This window comes from Kwoniella dejecticola, chromosome 5, assembly GCF_000512565.2.
Source record: "Kwoniella dejecticola CBS 10117 chromosome 5, complete sequence".
Lineage (NCBI taxonomy): Eukaryota > Fungi > Basidiomycota > Tremellomycetes > Tremellales > Cryptococcaceae > Kwoniella > Kwoniella dejecticola.
The window spans coordinates 1,103,436-1,123,272 of NC_089305.1; the positions used below are offsets into that span (position 1 = coordinate 1,103,436).

A 19,837-nucleotide genomic window follows, 5' to 3' on the forward strand; every position below is an offset into this window, starting at 1 on the left:
TAGTGTCACTACACTACGGCGAATGACGTCTTAGCGTCGAGTATCATCTCCCATCCGGCCATACGTCCGCACATGCGTCCTGGCAGAATATCTGCAAGACAGGACGTACTTATGAATGTCTTCATCTTGAAAGAATCGATTTGCTCGGTGACTTGTTGTTGTTACCGTTTGCACGGTTCACACCCATTCATCATTCATTATTCCGCAAAGATGTCATACGCGTATCTAGCCTCAACACCAGGACTCAAGTTCAATTACTCGTTGTTCAGCGTTCCGGCAGGATGGGCAGTAGCGTCAGTATCTCTGTCCCTTCTCGACGCGTTTACATTTCCTCCCCAGCTCAAAGCAGAGCGGATAGACGTGCATGCTGACTTCGTAAGGGACCCTTCAGAATGGCCCCTCTTTGGTGGGCTATCGGTGCGGCCAACTTGACTGCACCAGGCACTTACCAGAACGCTGTGAGCTTTTTATACCGTACAAGATCTGAGCAACGAGTTGCAAACTCTGATGGGAAGTGCGGTATGATCACAGCACCCAGGTGAAAGTTGGGCCAAGTTGGATGATGCTGAGATCCCACGACCGGTAAGCGGAAAGCTATCAATCGATGGTGTATTGTAGACGTTCATTGACATAGCATGTATTGATAGCTGAAAGGGAGGATCAAACGAGCTGTAGCTGCCAACAATAATACTCACGTGTGAGTGCATTCCTCCAATCGCCTCACCATCCCGCTTCACCCTCGATCCCATGCGATTGCTAGACGAATCTTGCATTCAGCTGGAGCTGACAAGTCCATTCAGTAACCTGCCGCTCTTCGCGGCTGGCTTGGCAGCTGCCAATGCCTCTCACGTTGATTCGGCGTCGTTGCATCTGTATTCGGCTGGCTTCCTGCTCAGTAGAGTAGCGTACAATTTATCGTACATACTGATTGAGGACGGTGAGTCATGGAGTCAAGAAGAACCACGCGTGTGAGGAGGATGATGACTGATCCATCATGACTATTGGTGATGCTGTCCATAGAGGCCAAATCGTGGCTCCGAAGTATCTTCTATTGGACCGGGGTCGGATCATGTTTCGCTTTATACATCAAAGCCGCTCTAAAATACAAGTCATTGCCTTGGTGAGCGCTTAAGCGACGGGTGCACACCATGACATATGGATCCGTGAATAATGGCGAAGGAGGGGAAACGATCCCTAGCGGTCAACATGTCATAGCCAGACTGGGACCAACATATGTTTTGCACTTGGAAACCTGGTCAGACTACAACTTGAACTGATCATATAGACATCTATATTGTACATGCATCAGCTAGCCAGGACACACCAGCTTGCGCTCGAAATGAGCTAAGAACGCGTCCTGTTCCCGAACTTTCCGGATCCGCGCTTCCGATTTCCCTTTCGGACAACTATTAAGCTTAACTAACTTGGCTTTTTCTGATGGTTCTTTCTGTATCTACTCTGCTCAAGTCAATGACTCTTCCTTCAACGAATACAGTCTTGGATCGCATTTCACCACTGTCCTCACCACTTACGCTCTAAGAAGCCATCATACAGTCTCACTGATTTATACTCGCATTTACTCATATCAAGTCGCACAATGCCGTACGCCTCCCTGGTGTCAACTCCGGGACTGTCTTACAACTATTCTCTCTATGCTATCCCAGTAGGATGGATAATTGCGTAAATATACACCACGATACACCATCATTCCACCCGGATAATGTATCCTTGGCTGACTTTGATTGATCTTGCGGACGAATAGAATGGCCCCTCTCTGGTGGGCTGCTCCGATAGCTAATAAAGCTGCTAAGGGATCGTATGATAATGCGGTATGTGCCTTCGACTCAGCTGTGAAGATCCTTCATCCTTCCTCGCTGGCGTAGATGTTGAAAGGGATGAGGTCGTTACAGAATCCGAAAGATAGTTGGGCAAATATCGACTCCAAACCTATTCCATTGGAAGTAAGTCTCAATCTCAGATCTCAAGTCTCAAGCACACATCCAAGGACTATGTCGAGTCGATCGTGTTCCCCAAAATGCGGACAGCAAGACAGCTGACAGATGATCTGTGTTTCGTATCTAGCTCAAAGGCCGGGTCAAAAGAGCGATAGCAGCGGAGAACAACACTCATACGTATGTCACTCAAACACTTTCCCCTCAACACGCCGGCAGCTCGAAAGAGAATCATCTCGTGAAGTCAGGGTCTGATGATAACCATTCCATATGGTGTACAGAAATCTGCCGCTTTTCGCTGCAGCGTTGGTAGCGGCTAATGCGGCTCACGTCGATGCGAGCTCGCTGCATTTCTACGCTGGCCTATGGGTGATAAGTAGGATCGCCTATACTTTCGCTTACATACTTATCGAGGATCGTGAGTTGCTCAACTGCCCTGCACTGTCCAGATGAGTCACTTGGAATAGTCGGATCGCTGATACAAAGTGTTTTGGACAGGTAAAAAGTCGGCCATCCGCTCAGCGTTATTTGGAGTGGGTGTACTGGCAGTCTTTGGTCTGGTTTTCAGCGCAGCCAAGAAGTATTCCGCGGTACCATGGTGATGTTTCCTCATTATCAAGGCAGGACGACAAGGGCAGGTTCGTCCCAGAGGGTGTTCATAGAGACAAATAGGAGTTGATTCAATTGGCGGATCGCGAATTGCGGATCACACCAGATACAGAATACATCTTGTGGGTTAGATGGTCGAAACGCAGGAAAATGGGTATGACAACGGATGCAGGGTATACTATGCGTTGAATGGCTATTGCGAAAACAGGGGTGATATCGTCATGGTCTGGCATGATCGTCTGCCATTCCATTACTTTCCTCTAGCTTGACATTCACATCTCCATTAGCCTGACTCGGGCCAGATCCTTCAGCTGCCTGTACGCCATTCTCTGCCTTTGTGGGTATATCAGGTTGATGTTTCCGTTTGGGTAGCGGTACTTCAGGTAACTCTGCTTGTAATGCATCGTACAATTGCCGGCGAAAGCTCTGTTCGAGATCGGACAGATCAGCTGAGATACTCGCAGTTCGATGATGCGATCATGCTCACTTCAAGTCCAAGTACTCGGCCTAGAGCGTATTGGTTCTCGCCTACTGCACGTGTCAATGTGTTTTTGGTGAATACATGAGGGTTTTTATAGCGATCGATATTACTATTCAATCGGGTGATCAGTCAGCCAAAGACCCCAGCATGTGTCTTGTGCCACTCGCGTGGAAGTAGAAGAAGAACTCAATCGTCACGACGACTCACTCTATGATCTGATGAGGTACACTATCGCCCAATTGTCCAGCTATCCTTTCGAGATTGATAAACCCTTGATTGACTTTCATGCTATTATTGATAGTAAGCTGGCAAGTTTTCAGCCCGGAGTGTTTGAATGCTGAGAGCTTACAGGTAGTTAGGTACAGCATCCTCCATCCCCTGCCCCACATCTCCCGCGCAGATCTCCAGCTCGTACAAGTCCTGAGTTAACCTCAGCAGCTGACCTTCCAACTCCGCTCTCAAGACCGTCTGATCCGCTGATTGGTCTGCAATCGGCTGAGAGGCCATTTCCAGTCCAGAACCCGGTGTAGGGGCGGGTGATGGTAGTTGCGGTGCTCCTAGTGGCATTATTCCATGTTCCCTGACAAGTCGAGAGTAAATGGAAGGGAGAGGAGCATGGATGATTGTCGAGGAGTTTGTTTTCGTCCTTCAACCTCTGCATGGGTAACAAGGGGGTTTTCGGTGATCGCCGAGATCGCCGAGATAGAAATAGTGACATCATCGTATTTCCCAAAATGACGCCAGAAGGAGGACCCCATGGACAAAGCATTTCCATGACCTTGTGCTTGACAACGTCTTCAAAGCTACCAACACCGGCATTGCGAGCTCAACAGCCATTATGAGAGTCAGGATCTTGGCTCAATTGGGCCTTCTGGCCGTCAGTCGCGCGAAAATACTTCAGGATGTCTTCACACCCAAAGATATGCTCGGTGCACCGAGACCCCAGCCAGCTATTGCGTCTCCCGATGGCTCGCACGCGATTTCTGTCATAGACCAGTGGGAACCCGCATCTGACAAGTGAGTATGAATCTAGATGATCCCTAAACTGGTCTCTTAGCTAATGCCACGCATAGGACTCATCGCTCTGCGTACCTACTCTCGCTCAACACCACCCACCCCACATCGCCTGTCTCTCTGCTCAACTCCTCTGCCGCCGAGACATCTCAGCTCTTTTGGCTCGACCCAACCACTTTCGCGTACCTGAATGGCTCTTCTCTATACTCATACTCTATCAACCTTGATACTTCCTTCAAGCCTAGTGGTCCACCTCGAGCAAAAGAAATCTTGACGTTCCCTGAAGGCGTGAATCCTACCGGACTTACTTTCGAGCCCAAGAGCGGCACTTTAGCCTTCTCCGGTCAAGTATGGGAGAGCTCGGATGCCTTCGACGACACTGAAAAGTATGATAAGAAGTGGGAAGATAGAGGGGACTCTGCTTTGGTTTATGATGACTTGTTCGTCAGACACTGGGATGAATGGAGAACACCTGGAAAAGTATGGACTATTGGGGTGACTAGTTTGGTCACTAAAGGCGGTCTGTGGGAGAGCGTTGCGACTGGAGGGGGACATACATTCGTCAATCTTCTCAAAGACACTGGCTTGGTGAGCATATGGGCCTAGTCATTTCGACGAGCAGTAGCTGATTCAGCTGGAAACATAGTATTCTCAAATGGATCCAATTGGTTCATTCAGCCTTACATCCAGCTACCTGGCTGCGGCCATCAAGACTCCTCACCTCAATTATGCGACGCATACGAGGGAAGACATCTACTTGGTCGCTCTACCAGGTCATCCAGCTTCTTCGTCGCCCAGACATCTGACTCCGCATTCCCATGGAGCGATCTCGGCGGTCACGTTCTCGCCTGACGGTAAAAAGCTAGCTTGGCTTGAAATGAAGAAAGATGGCTATGAGAGTGACAAGCGGGTGATTGTGGTTCATGAGGAAGGAAAGGGTACCAAGAGATGGACAGAGGACTGGGACAGAAGCCCTAGCTCTCTTACTGTGAGTATCATGACAACCCTTTCCAGTCCAGCTGGATCTGTATGCTCACGCTGACACGTCTGTTGCGCAGTGGTCGCTTGATTCGGACTCATTGTATTTCACGGCTGAACACCATGGCCGAGTTTTGCCCTATCATTTGACACATCCAGATCATCTCCCAACTCCTCTTTACTTCAACGGCACGACCACATCTATCACCCCGTTGGCAAATCATACAATCTTGATCTCGCAGCAATCGCTTACTTCGCCTTCAGACGACTTCATCCTGGCAATCGCGCACCGAAAGCAGGGGACAAGCGTAGGAGATGGAGACAATGATGGCGACAAGCTGCCTCACGATGGGCTGAAAAGATTGACCGCTTGGTCTGCCGAATATATAGGGAACAGGTTGGAAGGCCTTAACGGCGAAGAATTCTGGTTCGAGGGCGCTGAAGGAAAGGACGTCATGGGCTGGGCATTGAAGCCGAGAGGATGGGAAGAAAGCCAAAAGAAAGCTTGGCCTTTGGGTGAGTCTACCTCGGTGCAATTGAATGTTGAGAAGGCGCTCATTCGATTCCGAATACAGCATTCTTGATCCAGTGAGTGATGATCACCCTCAGCCACCATTCTCTACTTTGGGCAAGCTGACTTCCACTTCTGCTTGTAGCGGAGGACCCCAGGGAGCGTGGGAAGATGCTTGGTCCACCAGATGGAATCCTGCTTTGTTTGCTTCACAAGGGTACTTTGTGGTAGCGATCAACCCTACTGGATCAACAGGATACGGACAAGATTTCACCGATGCTATTCAAGGCGACTGGGGAGGCAGTGAGTAGTCTGATCTCTGATTCAGTTCATCCAGCTGATAAATCAAATCCGTCAGAACCTTTTAAAGACCTCTTAGCGGGTTATCACGCTGCTCTTGCTCGATATCCCGAAGTAAGCTGAATCCCTAATGACAAGCTGCTCCTAAGCTGACATGGATTTACAGATCGATCCTGATAGGACTGCCGGTCTTGGTGCTTCTTACGGAGGATACATGGTCAATTGGATCAACGGGCACAATGATCATTTCGGTTTCAAGGCTTTGGTCTGTCACGATGGGGTCTTCGATACGGTTACTACCTATTTTTCGACTGAGGTGAGTTGGAAACTTTCGATGTTTTTGGTTGAAAATCGGCTGACGATCTATGTGTAAATAGGAAGTATGGTTCCCGACACAGTAGGTCCCCGCAGTCTACCTGGATGACTGTTGAACAGTCGGCTGATTGGGATGAAACTCTAGGGACTTCGCCGGCACGCCTTTGACCCATAGAGCTAATTATGAGAGGTGAGTCATAACCTGATTGCTGAATTAGTCTAATAAATTTCGATCAGATGGAGTCCGGTGAACCATGCCATAGAGTGGAATACGCCAGAACTTGTCATTCAGGGTGGAAAAGGTAAGGCCGCTACGGTACGACCGATCACCGCAGCTAATGTGTGGACGTGCTCAGATTATCGGCTTGAGAATTCTCAAGGATTAGGTGAGTCAGCTAACGCCCATTCTTCGGTGTACCAAGCTGATCTTCTGTTCCGCAGGTGCTTTCACTGCTCTTCAAACGTGAGCCGCACCGCGAATACCTTGCTTCGGGTCTAATGCTGACCGGATCAAACAGCCAAGGCGTGCCTAGCAGATTTGTCTATTTCCCTGATGAGAACCACTGGGTAAGCATTGCTACTTCCATCATAACAGAGTAACCCGGTGCAGCGTGCTGACATACATACATCTAGGTTTTGAAACCGCACAACTCGTTGAGATGGCATGTGAGTCACACCTTCAAATCTGACCTTCTTTTGCTGAATTTGTTTTTGGCTAATGCCCCGTATAGCACGAGGTGTTCAAGTGGTTGCATGAATGGGTGGGAAGAGCTCATGATGACAATGCGTTGGAGATCGAGTCAGACTCAAGCCAGGACTTCGTCATCCAGGCATGATCATCTCGCTTGGATGCTAGATGAAGCAAGAAGTGTGATCGTAATATGGATATACTCAGTATGTAGGAGGTATGAAGAACGGTGCCGCCTCCCCACGGTCCCTGAGCATCTGCGAGACAGCGAGGAGCCGTCTCACCAGCAGCATATCCTGGCTGTACTGACTCACTACCGTCTCCTGGGCAGCCCTCGGATTGGTCATCAGGCTTCATAATTCGTTCTAGCCCGAGCCCAGTGTCTCACAGGCTTTCCAGTCCACTAAAGTCAACAGATACGGTCAGAGCATGATCGGATTGCACGGACGACGTGAGAAAGCCTCATAAGCAACTCATGGCAAGCGCTAAAGGCGGCTGATTACGTGCTCGCAATATTCACTCCCCTAATTCTTTCCTCAGCATCGGGTGAAACCGATACCTCAATGCAGCTTGCGAATAATACACTCGCTCGAGGAAGATTCGCTGTCGAGCAAGCTTATCTGATCTGCGTCTGATTTCTCCGACAGCGCGGGATGACGCCTTGGTTTTACCGGAATGGTGATTATTATCTGCTTTCCGGAAACTATATTTGGCCATTCGTGAATGACTTGGCTGATGAGAAGCTTATCTTGCCCTGGATATGGGTGTGTAACAGAGAGTAAGCAATCATTGCGTGATGATCAGATATGTGAAGTAGCTGACTGCATGGAAAAGAATGAACTAATATCACGACATCCAACAATACGATGCTGCCCAGATGAACTGGCCGAAGAATAGCGATGGCGAATGGAGCTAAAGTATAAAAGCCGCTGAGAGAAGAACCCTCATCAGAAAGGTTCTTGCCATGTCTTCAAAACTTCAACACTCTTCCTACTCGAATCATGGCTGAGCTAGACGCGCCACCACCCAACGCCAAAGTCATTCGGAGTGATCATAGCCCGCGTACTCCGAGCAGTCTAGTGCTCGGAGAGGGTAACGCTGCGGATGAGTTCGACGTTGTAGCTTACCAGAAGGAAACGCCCAAATGGAGAAGAATCCATCAGCACAGCTTGACGCAGATGTTGCTCATGAGCGTTCAAGCATTCTGCGGTCCAGCAATGGGTGATGCTATTGCTGGTCTAGGCGGCGGCGGATTGGCTACCCCCCAGACCTCAAATATTGCGTGAGTGGAATGACTTGATCAGAGCCGCATGGAGATATGTCGCTAATTGAGATTACATTCCTCCAGTACTGCAATCAGCTACTCGTGTCTTGCCACAAGTGAGTTTACAGTACAGCAGTCAATTGTGTGGGGATGCTGTTGACTCACGTTCAAAATTGTGGTACAGCCTGTTTGTTCGGTCCTATCTTGGTTAATCGACTCGAAACTAAGTGGGCTCTCGTCTACGGGGCCATGTCGTTCCCTATCCGAGGCGCATCATATTACTGCAATAGCAAGTTTGGCAATCAATGGGTGCGTTTACCTCTTCCTTTGATTTCCTGACCTGTCGCAAGCTGAACGATGTCGATCTGTGCAGTTCTTGGTCTTGGGTGCCTTCATCACTGGCACCGGCAGTGGATTTTGGTATGTGGCAGAATCCGGTACCATCATGTCAATCGCACCAAGTGGTGCTAGAGGGAAATATCTGGCTTTGTGGATCGTAGCCAGAAACACTGGCCAGCTTATCGGAGGAGCTATCAAGTCAGTTATACTGAGAGACACATGCCGCACGAGCTGACATTTGTGGTCGCTTACGTAGTTTATCGAAAAACCATGTTGCTGGCCAGAAAGGAGGAGTTACTCCGGACACATATATCGCTTTTCTTGTGATTGAGAGCTTAGCGTTCCCTTTCGCGTGGCTCATTAGCCCTCTCCATAACGTCGTGAGGTCGGACGGCACGAAGGTCAGAGTAGCTGAGCGGGTTTCGGCGAAGGAAGAATTCAGCATTATCAAAAAGACCTGGACTTCGAAGCTTATCCTGCTTACTGCTACCTGGGCTCTTTGGTCTTTCTTTTACAGCGGTACTTGGAGCACCTATCTGGGTGAGCTCACCTTCTGACACCATAGAAGGGGAGTGCTGATCTTTCCTCAGCCACATACTTCAGTGTCCGAGCCCGAGCGTTATCGTCGCTCATCTCTCCATTCTTTTGCATGTAAGTGATATGTCATTCAATCGAGGACAGTCGCTGACCGGCGGCCATTGTCAGCGTCGGGTGTTTTGGTCTGGAGTTCATCCTCGACTTAAAAGGTGTCAACCAACGAAGACGAGCCCAACTTGGGCTGATAACTGTTCTCGTGCTGAATACGGGCGTCTACATCTGGACTCTCATTATGCAGACCAAATTCAACAAGGAGGATCCCGGCAAGATCGATTGGGCAGATCACCTATACCCTTCCGCTTTCCTCCCCTATTTCTTCGTGCAGACGACCGGCCCCCTCTCTCAGTCTTATATGTACTGGCTACTATCCTCGTTCGCCCAGGCCGCCCAGACCAATGTTAGAAACGGAGCTGCTTTCAGATGCATCGAAGCCGTTGGTCAAGCGATTTCTTACGGCATGAATACGAAAATCAAGACATCCCCGCTGATCGGCTTCTGCGTCACATTCGCTTTGATGGGTTTAACGATCGTTCCGACGACCGTTTTGGTCAACTCCACTCCCGACCAGATTCCAGCGGACGTGCTCGACCAGGAAGAGAAGGCGAAAGAGCTGGAACAAAAGAATGACCTGAAGAAGAGCCCGGTGATCGAGGAAGCGTCAGTCGTTGTGAGCAGACTGTAACATGATCCACCGGTCCCGGTCACGTCTGAAGATGAGAAGCTTCTCCGCTATCATCTCAAGCATCTTTCAGCATTGAACAAGCCCCCATGTCATTTCGCAATTTGTACGAGGTCGAACTTTTGGGTATGCAGAATAACGCGGGGTATAATATTGTTCTCCGACGCTACTATCATACATGCGTGGTGAGACGGAGGTTCATACCTTGAGGCATCGCAGATCCAAGCATGCATTTTTCGTGTCAAGCGCGTTGTCCAAGAATCCCTCTACTTCTCTTAAGCCTCGATCACAATTGTGAGCACGAGAGTGGCAAAACGGGCGCTTCTGTTGGCTCGATTCGACTTTTGACTAGATGTGGAAGCTTGCAAGCCTCAATTCAATTGTCGATATCTCTCAAGTCTGGAGACAGTGGATCTTGTAAATAGCGATAGTCTTTTCGAATAGTGTCCTTCGCAGCTTCGAAATCACCTCCCGTCGACTTATATCCTTATATCTGTGAAGGCAAGGCATAAATTCTCCGTATTTCAGGGGTGGCAAAATTGGTGGCGTCCTCTCGGCCAAAATCGATCAGAAATCTCTTGCACAGGTGAGCGTTTGGAAGCAGAGGCATGGGGGCGACAACGTTGGGCTGAGATTGGCTCATGGTCTTACGGGGTGGTCGTGGTTGTTATGCATGCAAGCTGATGTGTTATTTGATCGACGATCCTTGCGCCCGTCTAGTGCCTTAAATTGCCTTAATCCGAAACATCACGATCAAACACTTACTGCTAAAATATCCTGAAACCCTCATCACGTCACACCGGCAAGTGATCTGAGCGGGGGAGTGAAAAAGCACGTAGAAAGAAGAGGGATGACTAAATCTCAACGTTCTTCAAATACGATTTTCCACCAATGGCCAACATCTCAACCGAGAACTCAACAACCCACATCGGCGACCGCGACCCTGACTTCAGCTTCGCCCGACACCAATGGTTTCGCACCGCGAGCTAATGCCTGTAATGGGATCAGCAGCCATGTAGGCGCTCCCGGGCCTGATCCAAAAATATCAAGTCACAACCGTGCGAGAAAAGGACCAGGGTCAGCAGACTTCAACCCTGCTTATACACCTGGATCACCCTCGCAGATTGACCCTTTCGGTTCCCAGATCACTTTGCCATCACACATCCCTTCACACCAGACAGCCAATTCTTCTCGACCACCTTCAACGGTTCTTTCCGCTGGTGGATCTCCGTTACCAGGTTCGAACAGCGGAACAGTCACGCCTAAAATCATTCTTGCCTCTCCATCTACAAGTACAATTCACTATCTATTTCCTAGCAGTGATACGAGGAACGGCATTCACCTTTCTACCAATTGCACCACCACCGCTTCGACCGCTGTCACGGTGGAAGCAACCTCCAGCGGCGGAACCACTGATGTCAAGTTGAGAAGGGGGCATTCATTGTCCAGGGGCAATTCCCTCAGAAATAAGGATAATCATCGCAACGAGGATAATCATCAGCATCGAGAGATACCGGGACTCAGAAATAAGCGATCTTTACCGACTCCAATTCTGCAGCAACAGGTCTTCGCCGCCGAGGACAAGGTGTTCAAAATTGGAGTCAAGAAGGCAGATATCTCCAAGCCATTCCCATCTATCTCCGACGAAGCTAGGGACTACTCGAAAGGATTCTACGACGTGGGCCCAGATACAGACATAATGGGTACACTACGGAGACAGCCGGGTATGGTGGATCTAGGTGGTAAGGGAAAAATTACCAGATCGGAAAATACTGAGAAGAGTATCGAAGCCGGAAGAACAGAGAGCGTCATATTGAAGGAGATCGAGAATCGCAGAGATAGAAGAGGGTGGGAGATCGGTGTCAAGGTAAGCTACGATTGGCTTTTTGGACCCCTTAGCGTCTCATTGTCAGTGACAATAACATTCCCCTCGTTGTAGCAAAACCAGTCAAAGGCTGCAAGCGAGGCACAATCCTCAGGCAGCAAGGCCACTGTCAATGCCTCCAGAGATAACGTACACCGGCCGCACGGAAAGCCATATGTTCCTCCGATAACGGTCATTCAGCAGCGCCGTCGTAGTCAATCACTGACTTCACCTCGCCCCGCTCCTTCTCCTCCAGCCGATCCTGCAAAATCTCCTTTGCTCCCTGCCCCGGACCTGGGTGACCCACTCACCTTCTCAGTCGTGATACCCAGTCCTTCCTACTCACATCTCGACTATAGTCCCGCGGGGTCAAGTGCATTCAGCGCCACCTCCATATCGCGGAGCATAAGCAAGAGAAGTATGACCTGGGGCAAGAGAGCGAGCGTCATCTTCCCCCAAGCGCTCAGCGTCAGTATGTCGAGGGGAGATACAAGGAAGAACTTGGGTGATTATGACTCGGCGAAACGGAAAGTGAAAGAGGATTATGAGAATCGCATGTCCGGCAATTCCGGTGGGAGATTGGGCAGGATAGCCTCCATCAAGCGTTCGGTCTCGCTGAGAAAGAAGGACCAAGAAGCAGATCAGTCATTCAGAAAAACTCGACCTCGATCCCAGTCACTGACCAGTACCAAGATCAACACCGTACTGGAAGTTGCTCCTCCCTTGCCGTCTCCGTCAATGATGGATGGCGGCTATGCCTCCTACAATCAGGCCTACACCTCATCTAGCTATACCGGAGAGCTGTCGATTGATTTAGGGAGCAGATATTATCGAGATAATGCCTCCTCGTCCACAGTCGATTTAGAGTTGACTTCACCTAGATCAGCTGACACATCCTATTTCCCTCGATCGACTACCACAACGTCCGAGTCCGATTATGTCCGGGGGCAAGTGATTGCGCCTGTGGGTCGCAGACCACTACACCCTGCTTTGAATAGCGGAAGCGAAATCTCTCTGTCTATTATCGCACCTTCGACCATCGGCTTAGGCCTATCCCCTGCTGGAACACCGGTTTCTCTGCCTGAATCGCTTCTAGAAGAGATGGTCGATTTGACAGAGACGGGCCTAACTGATCGACAATTGTCGAGCCCAATCATCGAAAGCGTCATCACGCCGCCTACACCGCAGAATCAAGGAATTTTACCGACTCCCGGCATATTGCATACTCCAGTCGATCTCAGGGAGCCGCCATCTCTATCAAGATCGACGTCAGGCTCAGAAGCAGGATCCGAGAAGAGGAAAATACCAAGAAAGTCTCTTTTGTTGGCACAGAACCGGTTCTACATCCCGCCACCAGCCAGCTCTGCCAAGCCTCCGGGTCATACAAAAGGCCACAAGGCGGAGAGGAAGCCCTCTTTGAAGTCAAGTAGATCCCTTGGACAGGGGTTGATGAAACGAGCGTATACTTCCGGTAATCTCAGGGGTGTTGCAGCTGAGCAGCCTGTGTCGACCCGAGCGGAGAATGGTATGCAGAGAGCGAATCAAGATGCCAGTGGACACTTGCTCAAATCAGCTTCTATCCGCTCGAACAACAAACGATTTTCTATCAAAGGTGATAATCAAGAAATGAATGGATCAGAAAGGCAGTATGGTACAGAACGAATATCCAGTACATACTCCATGCGCTTCAAGTCTAGACCCTTGACGACTTTTTCTATCTGTTCTCCGCCGGATGCCATAGATCCGCTTCCGTACACCTCGCCTTCGTACAGCGAAAACCGCATCACACCATCTGACACTCAACGGCATAAGAGCTTGAGATCCAACAAATCTTCTCCGTTCCTCAGTGCGAGCAACTCCCTTCGGGTGATTTTCGGCAAAGAAGGCTTCGTCGCTAGATCATTGTCACAAGCATTCGAGAGAGATCCGACCAATGATCATAATCGAACATCCCAACACAGTACTGGGAAAGGCAGAACTACTGGCAGTGGAAGTAGAAGAGACAGGTCTTTCTCGCCTGAGACAACGAAAGAAGAGCTGAAAATGAGGATTTCGAGCCCGCTTGAAGCTTCCGCCTCCTCGACAAGAAGAGACACATCTTCGCTTGATCGGAGGCCAGAAAACGCGAGAGCCTTATCACCACAATTCGAAGAAGCGAGAGAAGGTGGAAGAAACGCCGACAAGAGATGGAGAGAATCGGTCTTGCAAGAAGCATTAACTCTGTCAATTTCGAACTCCTCACTCAACAGATTGGCGAACGAACCGATTGCTGACAGTGACTCTGGAGGTATGCCAAGAATGGTCTCTTCTGGATCAAAGAGCAGATTGGCCATACCAGATCAATTACTTGCCGCGCCTACCATAACAATCAACGAGGATGGCGGACACAACGGCCATGCAGATATGGACGGTCATATCGGGGTCGGACAGAGTATGATGCAGTCGCAAAACAGCTTAGAGAGCAGTCTGAATCTGCGCGCCATCATGCAAGTGGAGGACTGGGATTTGACTCCTCCAACTCGATCGCTGGGTGTGGTGGGCAAAGAAGAGAGTTTGGTCTCTGCGCCGAGCATGTGAGTTTCGCGCCAGATACCACGCATGGATACGTTGTTTCCACGCAAGACATGAGCTTATGATTGGTCTGTTCAAATGGTTCCACGTCAGGTATTCGAATAACGCTTCGACTTTGTTTGAGAAGCCTTCTTCAGTCTCCAAGAGATTAGTGGGCAAAGGTTTCCCGTCCAACTTCTCAATAGCCGAATTGACCAAGAAATCATCTACCCTTTCCGGCTCGAAGGCCACCCACCGCGAGATGCCGATTCAACATCCCTCAAAGAAAGTGTCCATCCGACAAATTAGTCAACCCATACCCATTTCAACACCATTAAACTATAACAACGACTCCTTGCAGACGTTCGATATACAGCCCAATAGGGCCAGGACTGACCGCTTCGGAGACATCCAGACTCCTGAGGTTTCCATAAAAGAAGAAAGGGTGTTATCCGCCAAAAGCAGTCTGTTCAAAATACGTTCTTCGTCCCGCTCAAATACGCCCGAACCGCCTCTTGCTTCTCGATCAGTTAGCCCAATTGCCTCTCAATCTCAATCTCGCGGAAACTCGAATGGCTATCCACCACTTAAGCTGTCTTTGAAGTCGTCAATGAAGAAGCGCCACGGTATCTCGTCGGAGGATTACATGCATAACCAGCATCCGGGGGAATACGTTCCCGGGGGAACAAGCGGAAATTCGAGTGGTGTTGGTCCAGGTGTCTTAGAAGACTTGCTAGCACGCGACCAGACCTCTAGTCACTACTCTGACATGATGACAGTAGACGAAAGTGCGAGGAATAAGGACAAGTTGAGGAAAGTCTTAGCGTGGCGGGACGATGTAGGGGAGAATGAGAATCTGGCTAAGCTCGATCAGAAGATCAGAGGCTTTGTCAGTGATGAGCGAGAGAGAGTCAGAGGTATAGGAAGGAAATCTATTGAAGGGTAAATCTTCGAATTTATAACGGCCGGTGCATCCTAAGATTTTGGGAGTGCGAGGTGTGAAAAGCAGCTCAACCTAAATCCTGTATAATAGCAAGCTTCACCTATTGAGCCTTCTTTATATGAACTACTTGCGCGGATTGGCAACTTGCCGATACTTCGGATACTCATCTAGATAGGTAATTTGCGGGAATATTATGACTAATGACAATAACGCTTGATAATGTACCTTGTATAATAGTGTCATGATCCGCCTATCAGGCGATGAACTCTTTCAAAGGTTGCACAGGCTGTTCAATCTCCGATAACAAGGCTTCTTCGTCGTCGTCCGAGAGGAAAGTGTATGTCTTGACCTCTACATTTTCCCAATTCTTTGGTCCAGACACGGCAGAGATTCCCTACCATCAGCTTCCCACCGCATACAACGACAAGTCCCCCGAATCCTGCGAATCGAGCAGAGTGAACTCACTCTATCAGATCTGTGACCGTCTACGATATAACCCAAGATCGTTCCATGCGCTACGACTTGATCATGTGACGAATCACATCAGTGATCTTCGTATCACAAGAAGGGTGTTCCGCTAACCAAATGACGCTCACCGACAATCTCTTTCTCCGGTCTATCCCTCAACCACCTTCTGACCTGCTTTGCCCTTTCAGCTGCATTCACTGGGTCGAGAATCCCTGTTTGGCTCGCATAGTCTTCGGACAGGGTCGAAAAGTCTAAAGAAGCGAAAATGCCATCATTGGACGCTTTTAGTACGGATACAGGATAAAGCGGTGTATTGCATGGCCAGCTGTACATTGGCGTCGAATTATACGGTAGGGGTCAGCGATTGTGTCCTGCATGATGATGAGGATGATGATGATGATGATGATGATGATGATGATGATGATGATGATGATGATGATGATGATGATGATGATGATGATGATGATGATGATGATGATGATGATGATGATGATGATGATGATGATGATGATGATGATGATGATGATGATGATGATGAAGTCAAAGGATTCCAATGTGAGTTCACGCTTCAGACGGCTTACTCGTCGACTTCTCGCAAGAGCTCCAGAAGAATGACTCCTTGCCCTTCTTTGTCATGGTCTAAGCGCTCTTTAAGATCCTTGAATCCGATCAACATAGTCTCCATTGTTCTTCTGAGCTATAGTATGAGGTCACATCAACACTCTTCGGCGTCGTGTAATCGTTAAATGGAGTTACGATTCGCATCATGCTTACTGGGGAAGAAACGATCAATTCAGCAGTCTTCTGGATGGTTTCTTTAGTACGGTCACACAGCTCTTGCGATTGCATGCGGCCTAAATCAGTTAATGGCGCGTCTGGCACTATCATTGGAGTCAACCATCAAGCCTTCGTGGATCTACCGAGGATGATGGTGAGGGGTCACTCACGGAAGTACTCCTCCGCAAGGCTACAATATCATTCATTCAAGATTGTTGTCATCAGTGCACAGTCAAGGGTCCGCGTAAGGAAACGATCTGGTCACTCTCACTTGTGTTCAGCCTGCGCATGTCGGACTAGATACAGCCTCTTAGTCGTAGCTGCTGACATGATTCAGTATTTCTAAATCTTAGACAATCGAGACGAGATAAGTTGAGAGAAGGAACAACGACACATTTTGCCGTGCATTGTCAAATCGAGTCACGCAATCTGCTTAGTTGATTGCCTCCTTTGGCCGGCCAGTGCGACAGGTAGGGAACGATGGGGTCATATGCGACTCAGTGAAGTTTATGGAAAACTCTCCTTTGATCACCATGATGAAAATGCATTGTTTCGTCTTCTATTTGTTCTGATATCGTGCCCGTGATTCCGCCATTTCACCATTCCACCATTCCGCGGGCGACTTATGAGCGCAGGTTAACCTTCCATCTGGCTACTGGTTGGCTGGTCCGTAGCATCTTGCGGCTTGATAGAGTTGGTAGCTGCCACGAGTGAAGCATTGTCATCATCCTCCGAAACGAACGTGAACGCTTTCAGTTCTGCGTTGTCCCATCGCTATATTGAGACAAGACGGGTTGAGTAATGCATACGTTCATGACGCATGCTAAGCCTGACAACGGAACTCCATCACGTACCCTGGTGGACTGCTGGCCATCAACGAGGTATCGCAGAATATCGCCGTGAGCAACGACTATTAAAGATATCCACGAACGTCATCCATCTTCAGCTGCTGTACAACAAAGCTGCAACGATCCGGACACCTCGCTGTCACGTACCGACTATTTCCATCTCAGGTCTGTCCCTAAGCCATCTCCTGACCTGTCTCGCCCTTTCGGATCCATTTACGGGGTCAAATATTCCAGTCTTACTCGCATACCCCTCTGACAAGGTCGAGAAGTCCAACGCAGAGAAGATTCCGCCATTTGAGGACTTGAGTACGTCTACGGGGAAAAGGGGCGTATCACATGGTTTACTGAAGTCATTGGACAAGAGGAAAGGGTGTTAGCTTACGCACGATACAGTATGTATCACGGCTCTTTCGCCGTTCGATGCAGATTATGACCTGTCTCATCGTCCATAGAGAGAGACGTAGCAGCGCGTGTGAACATAAGAATCTAGATCACGCTCACCCTTCGATCTCTTGTAAAGTGTCCAACAGGATCACACCCTGTCCTTGCGCATCCAAGCGCTCTTTCAGGTCATTGAAGGCAATCAACATGGTCTCCATGGGTCGGCGAAGCTGAGCAAAAAAAATTGTCAATCAGCCTGCAGACTGCAAAATTTGTAGTATCATGTACTCGAGAAGATATAGGCAAGGTTTAGCGGGATGGCGGAGAATATTTCTCTCTCACAGGAGAGGAGACGATCAGTTGAGCGGTCTTTTGGATTGTGTCCTTTGTGAGCTCGTACAGCTCTTGTGACTGGGAGCGTCCAAGCTCAGTCAACGAGGCATCCAAGACTAGACCCATGTTACATGAATGTCAGAAGTTGAAATATTATGCTACTTCACAGTAGGTGCCCTCACTCGTGTAGTCTTCTGCTACACTGCGAAGTGGCAAGACAGGTCAATGAAGTGGGTTGATGCGTGACTCGAGCAGGAACGGATCGCCAGGACTCACTTGTGTTCAGCCTGTGAATGTCGAGTCAGATGGAGAATCTTAGAGGTAGCGTTCGTCATTGTATCCCAGTTTATGCTTTCTGTAGGATGAACAACACAAGGTGGTAAGTTGATGTATGATGTTATAGTGAAAGGACCAAGCAAGATGAGGGTGTAAGAGAAGAGGCCAAGCACAAAGCAACGTGCTCAAATGCGCACTTCCCTGTTAGGCATCCTTTGGATGTTTGTGTGTGTTTGTGTGTTTGCAGTAACGATCAATCATTCAGTAAATTTTTCTTGTCTAATGGTTCTTGTCTAAACAATGGTGTGTATTCGCTGCCTGCCCTCCGTTCTTCGTAACGTGTGACGCAGTCTTTGAACCTTCATTTCACTACTAGTCGGCTCGCCCGTGTCATCCTTCTTCAAAGAGGATATATCAATCTCCATCAACGATGCATCGTCATCGTCCTTTGAGTGAAATGTGAATACTCTCACTTCTGTATTCTCCCATGCCTGTAGTCAAGTGGAAAGTCAACGTTTGAATTGCATCATCATTAGAGCTGGTTTGAGGACGTTATGATGTATGCTTTGACGTACCCTATCAGAGAGCTGGCCGTCTACGATGTGTTTTAGGATATCATGGTGGGCAACGACTAGAACGGTCAAGTATCAGAAATGACGTGTACTCAGCTGTCCTGTTTAGTACTGTACTGATCTACTCCAAGAGCAATAAACTATCGAGGCCATGATGGGATGTCCTGACTTACCGACGATTTCCCTTTCAAGTCTATCCCTGAGCCATCTCCTCACTTGCTTTGCCCTTTCGGACGCATTGACGGGATCAAAAATTCCGTCCTTGCTAGCGTACCCTTCTGACAAAGTCGAAAAGTCCAACGAGGAGAACATTTCGTCGTTGGAGCACCTCAGCAGCTCAGCGGGAGAGAGAGGCGTATGACAGGCCTTACTATTCATCACAAGTTAGGGCGACTGTATCAGCCTGAATTTAGGTGATGGACATCACACGCATATGAGAACACGAGGATTGACTCCTCGTTCATCCGATTCCGCTTGAAAGCAAGACGGCGGGACAGGCGATGTTAATGGTCTGTACTGAAAAGTACAATACTGCTCACCGATCAACCTCCTGTAGGGTATCTAGCAGGATTACAGGCTGCCCCTGTGCGTCCAAGCGGTCCTTGAGATCCTTCAATCCGATCAACATGGTCTCCATCGTCCTTCGTAGCTGAGTAGATGTCATCAATCAGCTCCAAGGCCTGTAAAGGAGATGGCGGCTAAGCGGGGAGATGGGTAAGTGACTTGGATGAGACAGCAGGCGGATCCTCCCACGCACAGGGGAAGAAACAATCAATTGAGCGGTCTTCTGAGCAGTGTCTTTGGTGGTCTCGTACAGCTTCTCACACTGAGTGCGTCCGAAATCCGTCAACGGGGCATCCAGTACTGATCGATGTCCGAAATTCATCAGCTATCTTCTTGAGTTGCGGGACTTTGTCATTTACAGATCATGCACCACCTACTGGAGTAATCATTCGCGATGCTGCGATTGGTGATTTGGGGAAAAGGAGGTCATTACATCAAGTCAGGGCACGCAATCAAGGTCAAAGAGGACTGCAGGACTCACTTATGTTCCGCTTGTGCGTGTCGTATCAGATACAGAACCTTGGAGTTAGCAAA

The 19,837-nt window shown here is 49.0% G+C and overlaps 9 protein-coding genes across 9 annotated transcripts; 5 read left to right on the forward strand and 4 right to left on the reverse strand.

Annotated features, from left to right (window-relative positions):
- Positions 1-210: 210 nt before the first annotated feature.
- Positions 211-1,124, forward strand: I303_104507 (uncharacterized protein; the record flags this gene model as incomplete). Its single annotated transcript, XM_018407814.1, has 6 exons — positions 211-293; positions 392-458; positions 532-582; positions 648-697; positions 801-937; positions 1,021-1,124. 6 exons carry the CDS (start codon positions 211-213, stop codon positions 1,122-1,124), a joined length of 492 nt encoding a protein of 163 aa, XP_018263025.1.
- A 473-nt stretch (positions 1,125-1,597) lies between these two features.
- Positions 1,598-2,554, forward strand: I303_104508 (uncharacterized protein; the record flags this gene model as incomplete). Its single annotated transcript, XM_065968971.1, has 6 exons — positions 1,598-1,680; positions 1,763-1,829; positions 1,911-1,961; positions 2,083-2,132; positions 2,234-2,370; positions 2,451-2,554. 6 exons carry the CDS (start codon positions 1,598-1,600, stop codon positions 2,552-2,554), a joined length of 492 nt encoding a protein of 163 aa, XP_065825043.1.
- Positions 2,555-2,780: 226 nt separating this feature from the next.
- On the reverse strand, positions 2,781-3,609 carry I303_104509 (uncharacterized protein; the record flags this gene model as incomplete). The annotated part of the gene is made up of 4 exons (XM_018407812.1): positions 2,781-2,987; positions 3,049-3,151; positions 3,250-3,330; positions 3,392-3,609. 4 exons carry the CDS (start codon positions 3,607-3,609, stop codon positions 2,781-2,783), a joined length of 609 nt encoding a protein of 202 aa, XP_018263023.1.
- A 271-nt stretch (positions 3,610-3,880) lies between these two features.
- Positions 3,881-6,996, forward strand: I303_104510 (uncharacterized protein; the record flags this gene model as incomplete). Its single annotated transcript, XM_018407811.1, has 16 exons — positions 3,881-4,059; positions 4,116-4,644; positions 4,703-5,044; positions 5,115-5,550; positions 5,610-5,622; positions 5,691-5,848; positions 5,904-5,959; positions 6,012-6,161; positions 6,223-6,242; positions 6,306-6,350; positions 6,398-6,462; positions 6,517-6,546; positions 6,602-6,623; positions 6,679-6,727; positions 6,794-6,826; positions 6,892-6,996. The coding sequence occupies 16 exons, from the start codon at positions 3,881-3,883 to the stop codon at positions 6,994-6,996; spliced, it is 2,232 nt and encodes a 743-aa protein (XP_018263022.1).
- Positions 6,997-7,849: 853 nt separating this feature from the next.
- I303_104511 (uncharacterized protein) lies at positions 7,850-9,730 on the forward strand (the record flags this gene model as incomplete). Its single annotated transcript, XM_018407810.1, has 7 exons — positions 7,850-8,130; positions 8,197-8,228; positions 8,297-8,421; positions 8,486-8,649; positions 8,708-8,991; positions 9,042-9,102; positions 9,157-9,730. The coding sequence occupies 7 exons, from the start codon at positions 7,850-7,852 to the stop codon at positions 9,728-9,730; spliced, it is 1,521 nt and encodes a 506-aa protein (XP_018263021.1).
- An 847-nt stretch (positions 9,731-10,577) lies between these two features.
- Positions 10,578-15,087, forward strand: I303_104512 (uncharacterized protein; the record flags this gene model as incomplete). Its single annotated transcript, XM_065968972.1, has 3 exons — positions 10,578-11,594; positions 11,667-14,164; positions 14,256-15,087. 3 exons carry the CDS (start codon positions 10,578-10,580, stop codon positions 15,085-15,087), a joined length of 4,347 nt encoding a protein of 1,448 aa, XP_065825044.1.
- Positions 15,088-15,337: 250 nt separating this feature from the next.
- I303_104513 (uncharacterized protein) lies at positions 15,338-16,659 on the reverse strand (the record flags this gene model as incomplete). The annotated part of the gene is made up of 7 exons (XM_065968973.1): positions 15,338-15,451; positions 15,550-15,605; positions 15,681-15,877; positions 16,134-16,249; positions 16,327-16,433; positions 16,500-16,519; positions 16,601-16,659. The coding sequence occupies 7 exons, from the start codon at positions 16,657-16,659 to the stop codon at positions 15,338-15,340; spliced, it is 669 nt and encodes a 222-aa protein (XP_065825045.1).
- Positions 16,660-16,965: 306 nt separating this feature from the next.
- On the reverse strand, positions 16,966-18,226 carry I303_104514 (uncharacterized protein; the record flags this gene model as incomplete). The annotated part of the gene is made up of 7 exons (XM_018407807.2): positions 16,966-17,103; positions 17,184-17,239; positions 17,325-17,521; positions 17,679-17,788; positions 17,901-18,007; positions 18,074-18,093; positions 18,168-18,226. The coding sequence occupies 7 exons, from the start codon at positions 18,224-18,226 to the stop codon at positions 16,966-16,968; spliced, it is 687 nt and encodes a 228-aa protein (XP_018263018.2).
- Positions 18,227-18,460: 234 nt separating this feature from the next.
- Positions 18,461-19,692, reverse strand: I303_104515 (uncharacterized protein; the record flags this gene model as incomplete). Its single annotated transcript, XM_065968974.1, has 6 exons — positions 18,461-18,658; positions 18,743-18,798; positions 18,913-19,109; positions 19,279-19,388; positions 19,497-19,565; positions 19,681-19,692. 6 exons carry the CDS (start codon positions 19,690-19,692, stop codon positions 18,461-18,463), a joined length of 642 nt encoding a protein of 213 aa, XP_065825046.1.
- Positions 19,693-19,837: the final 145 nt, after the last annotated feature.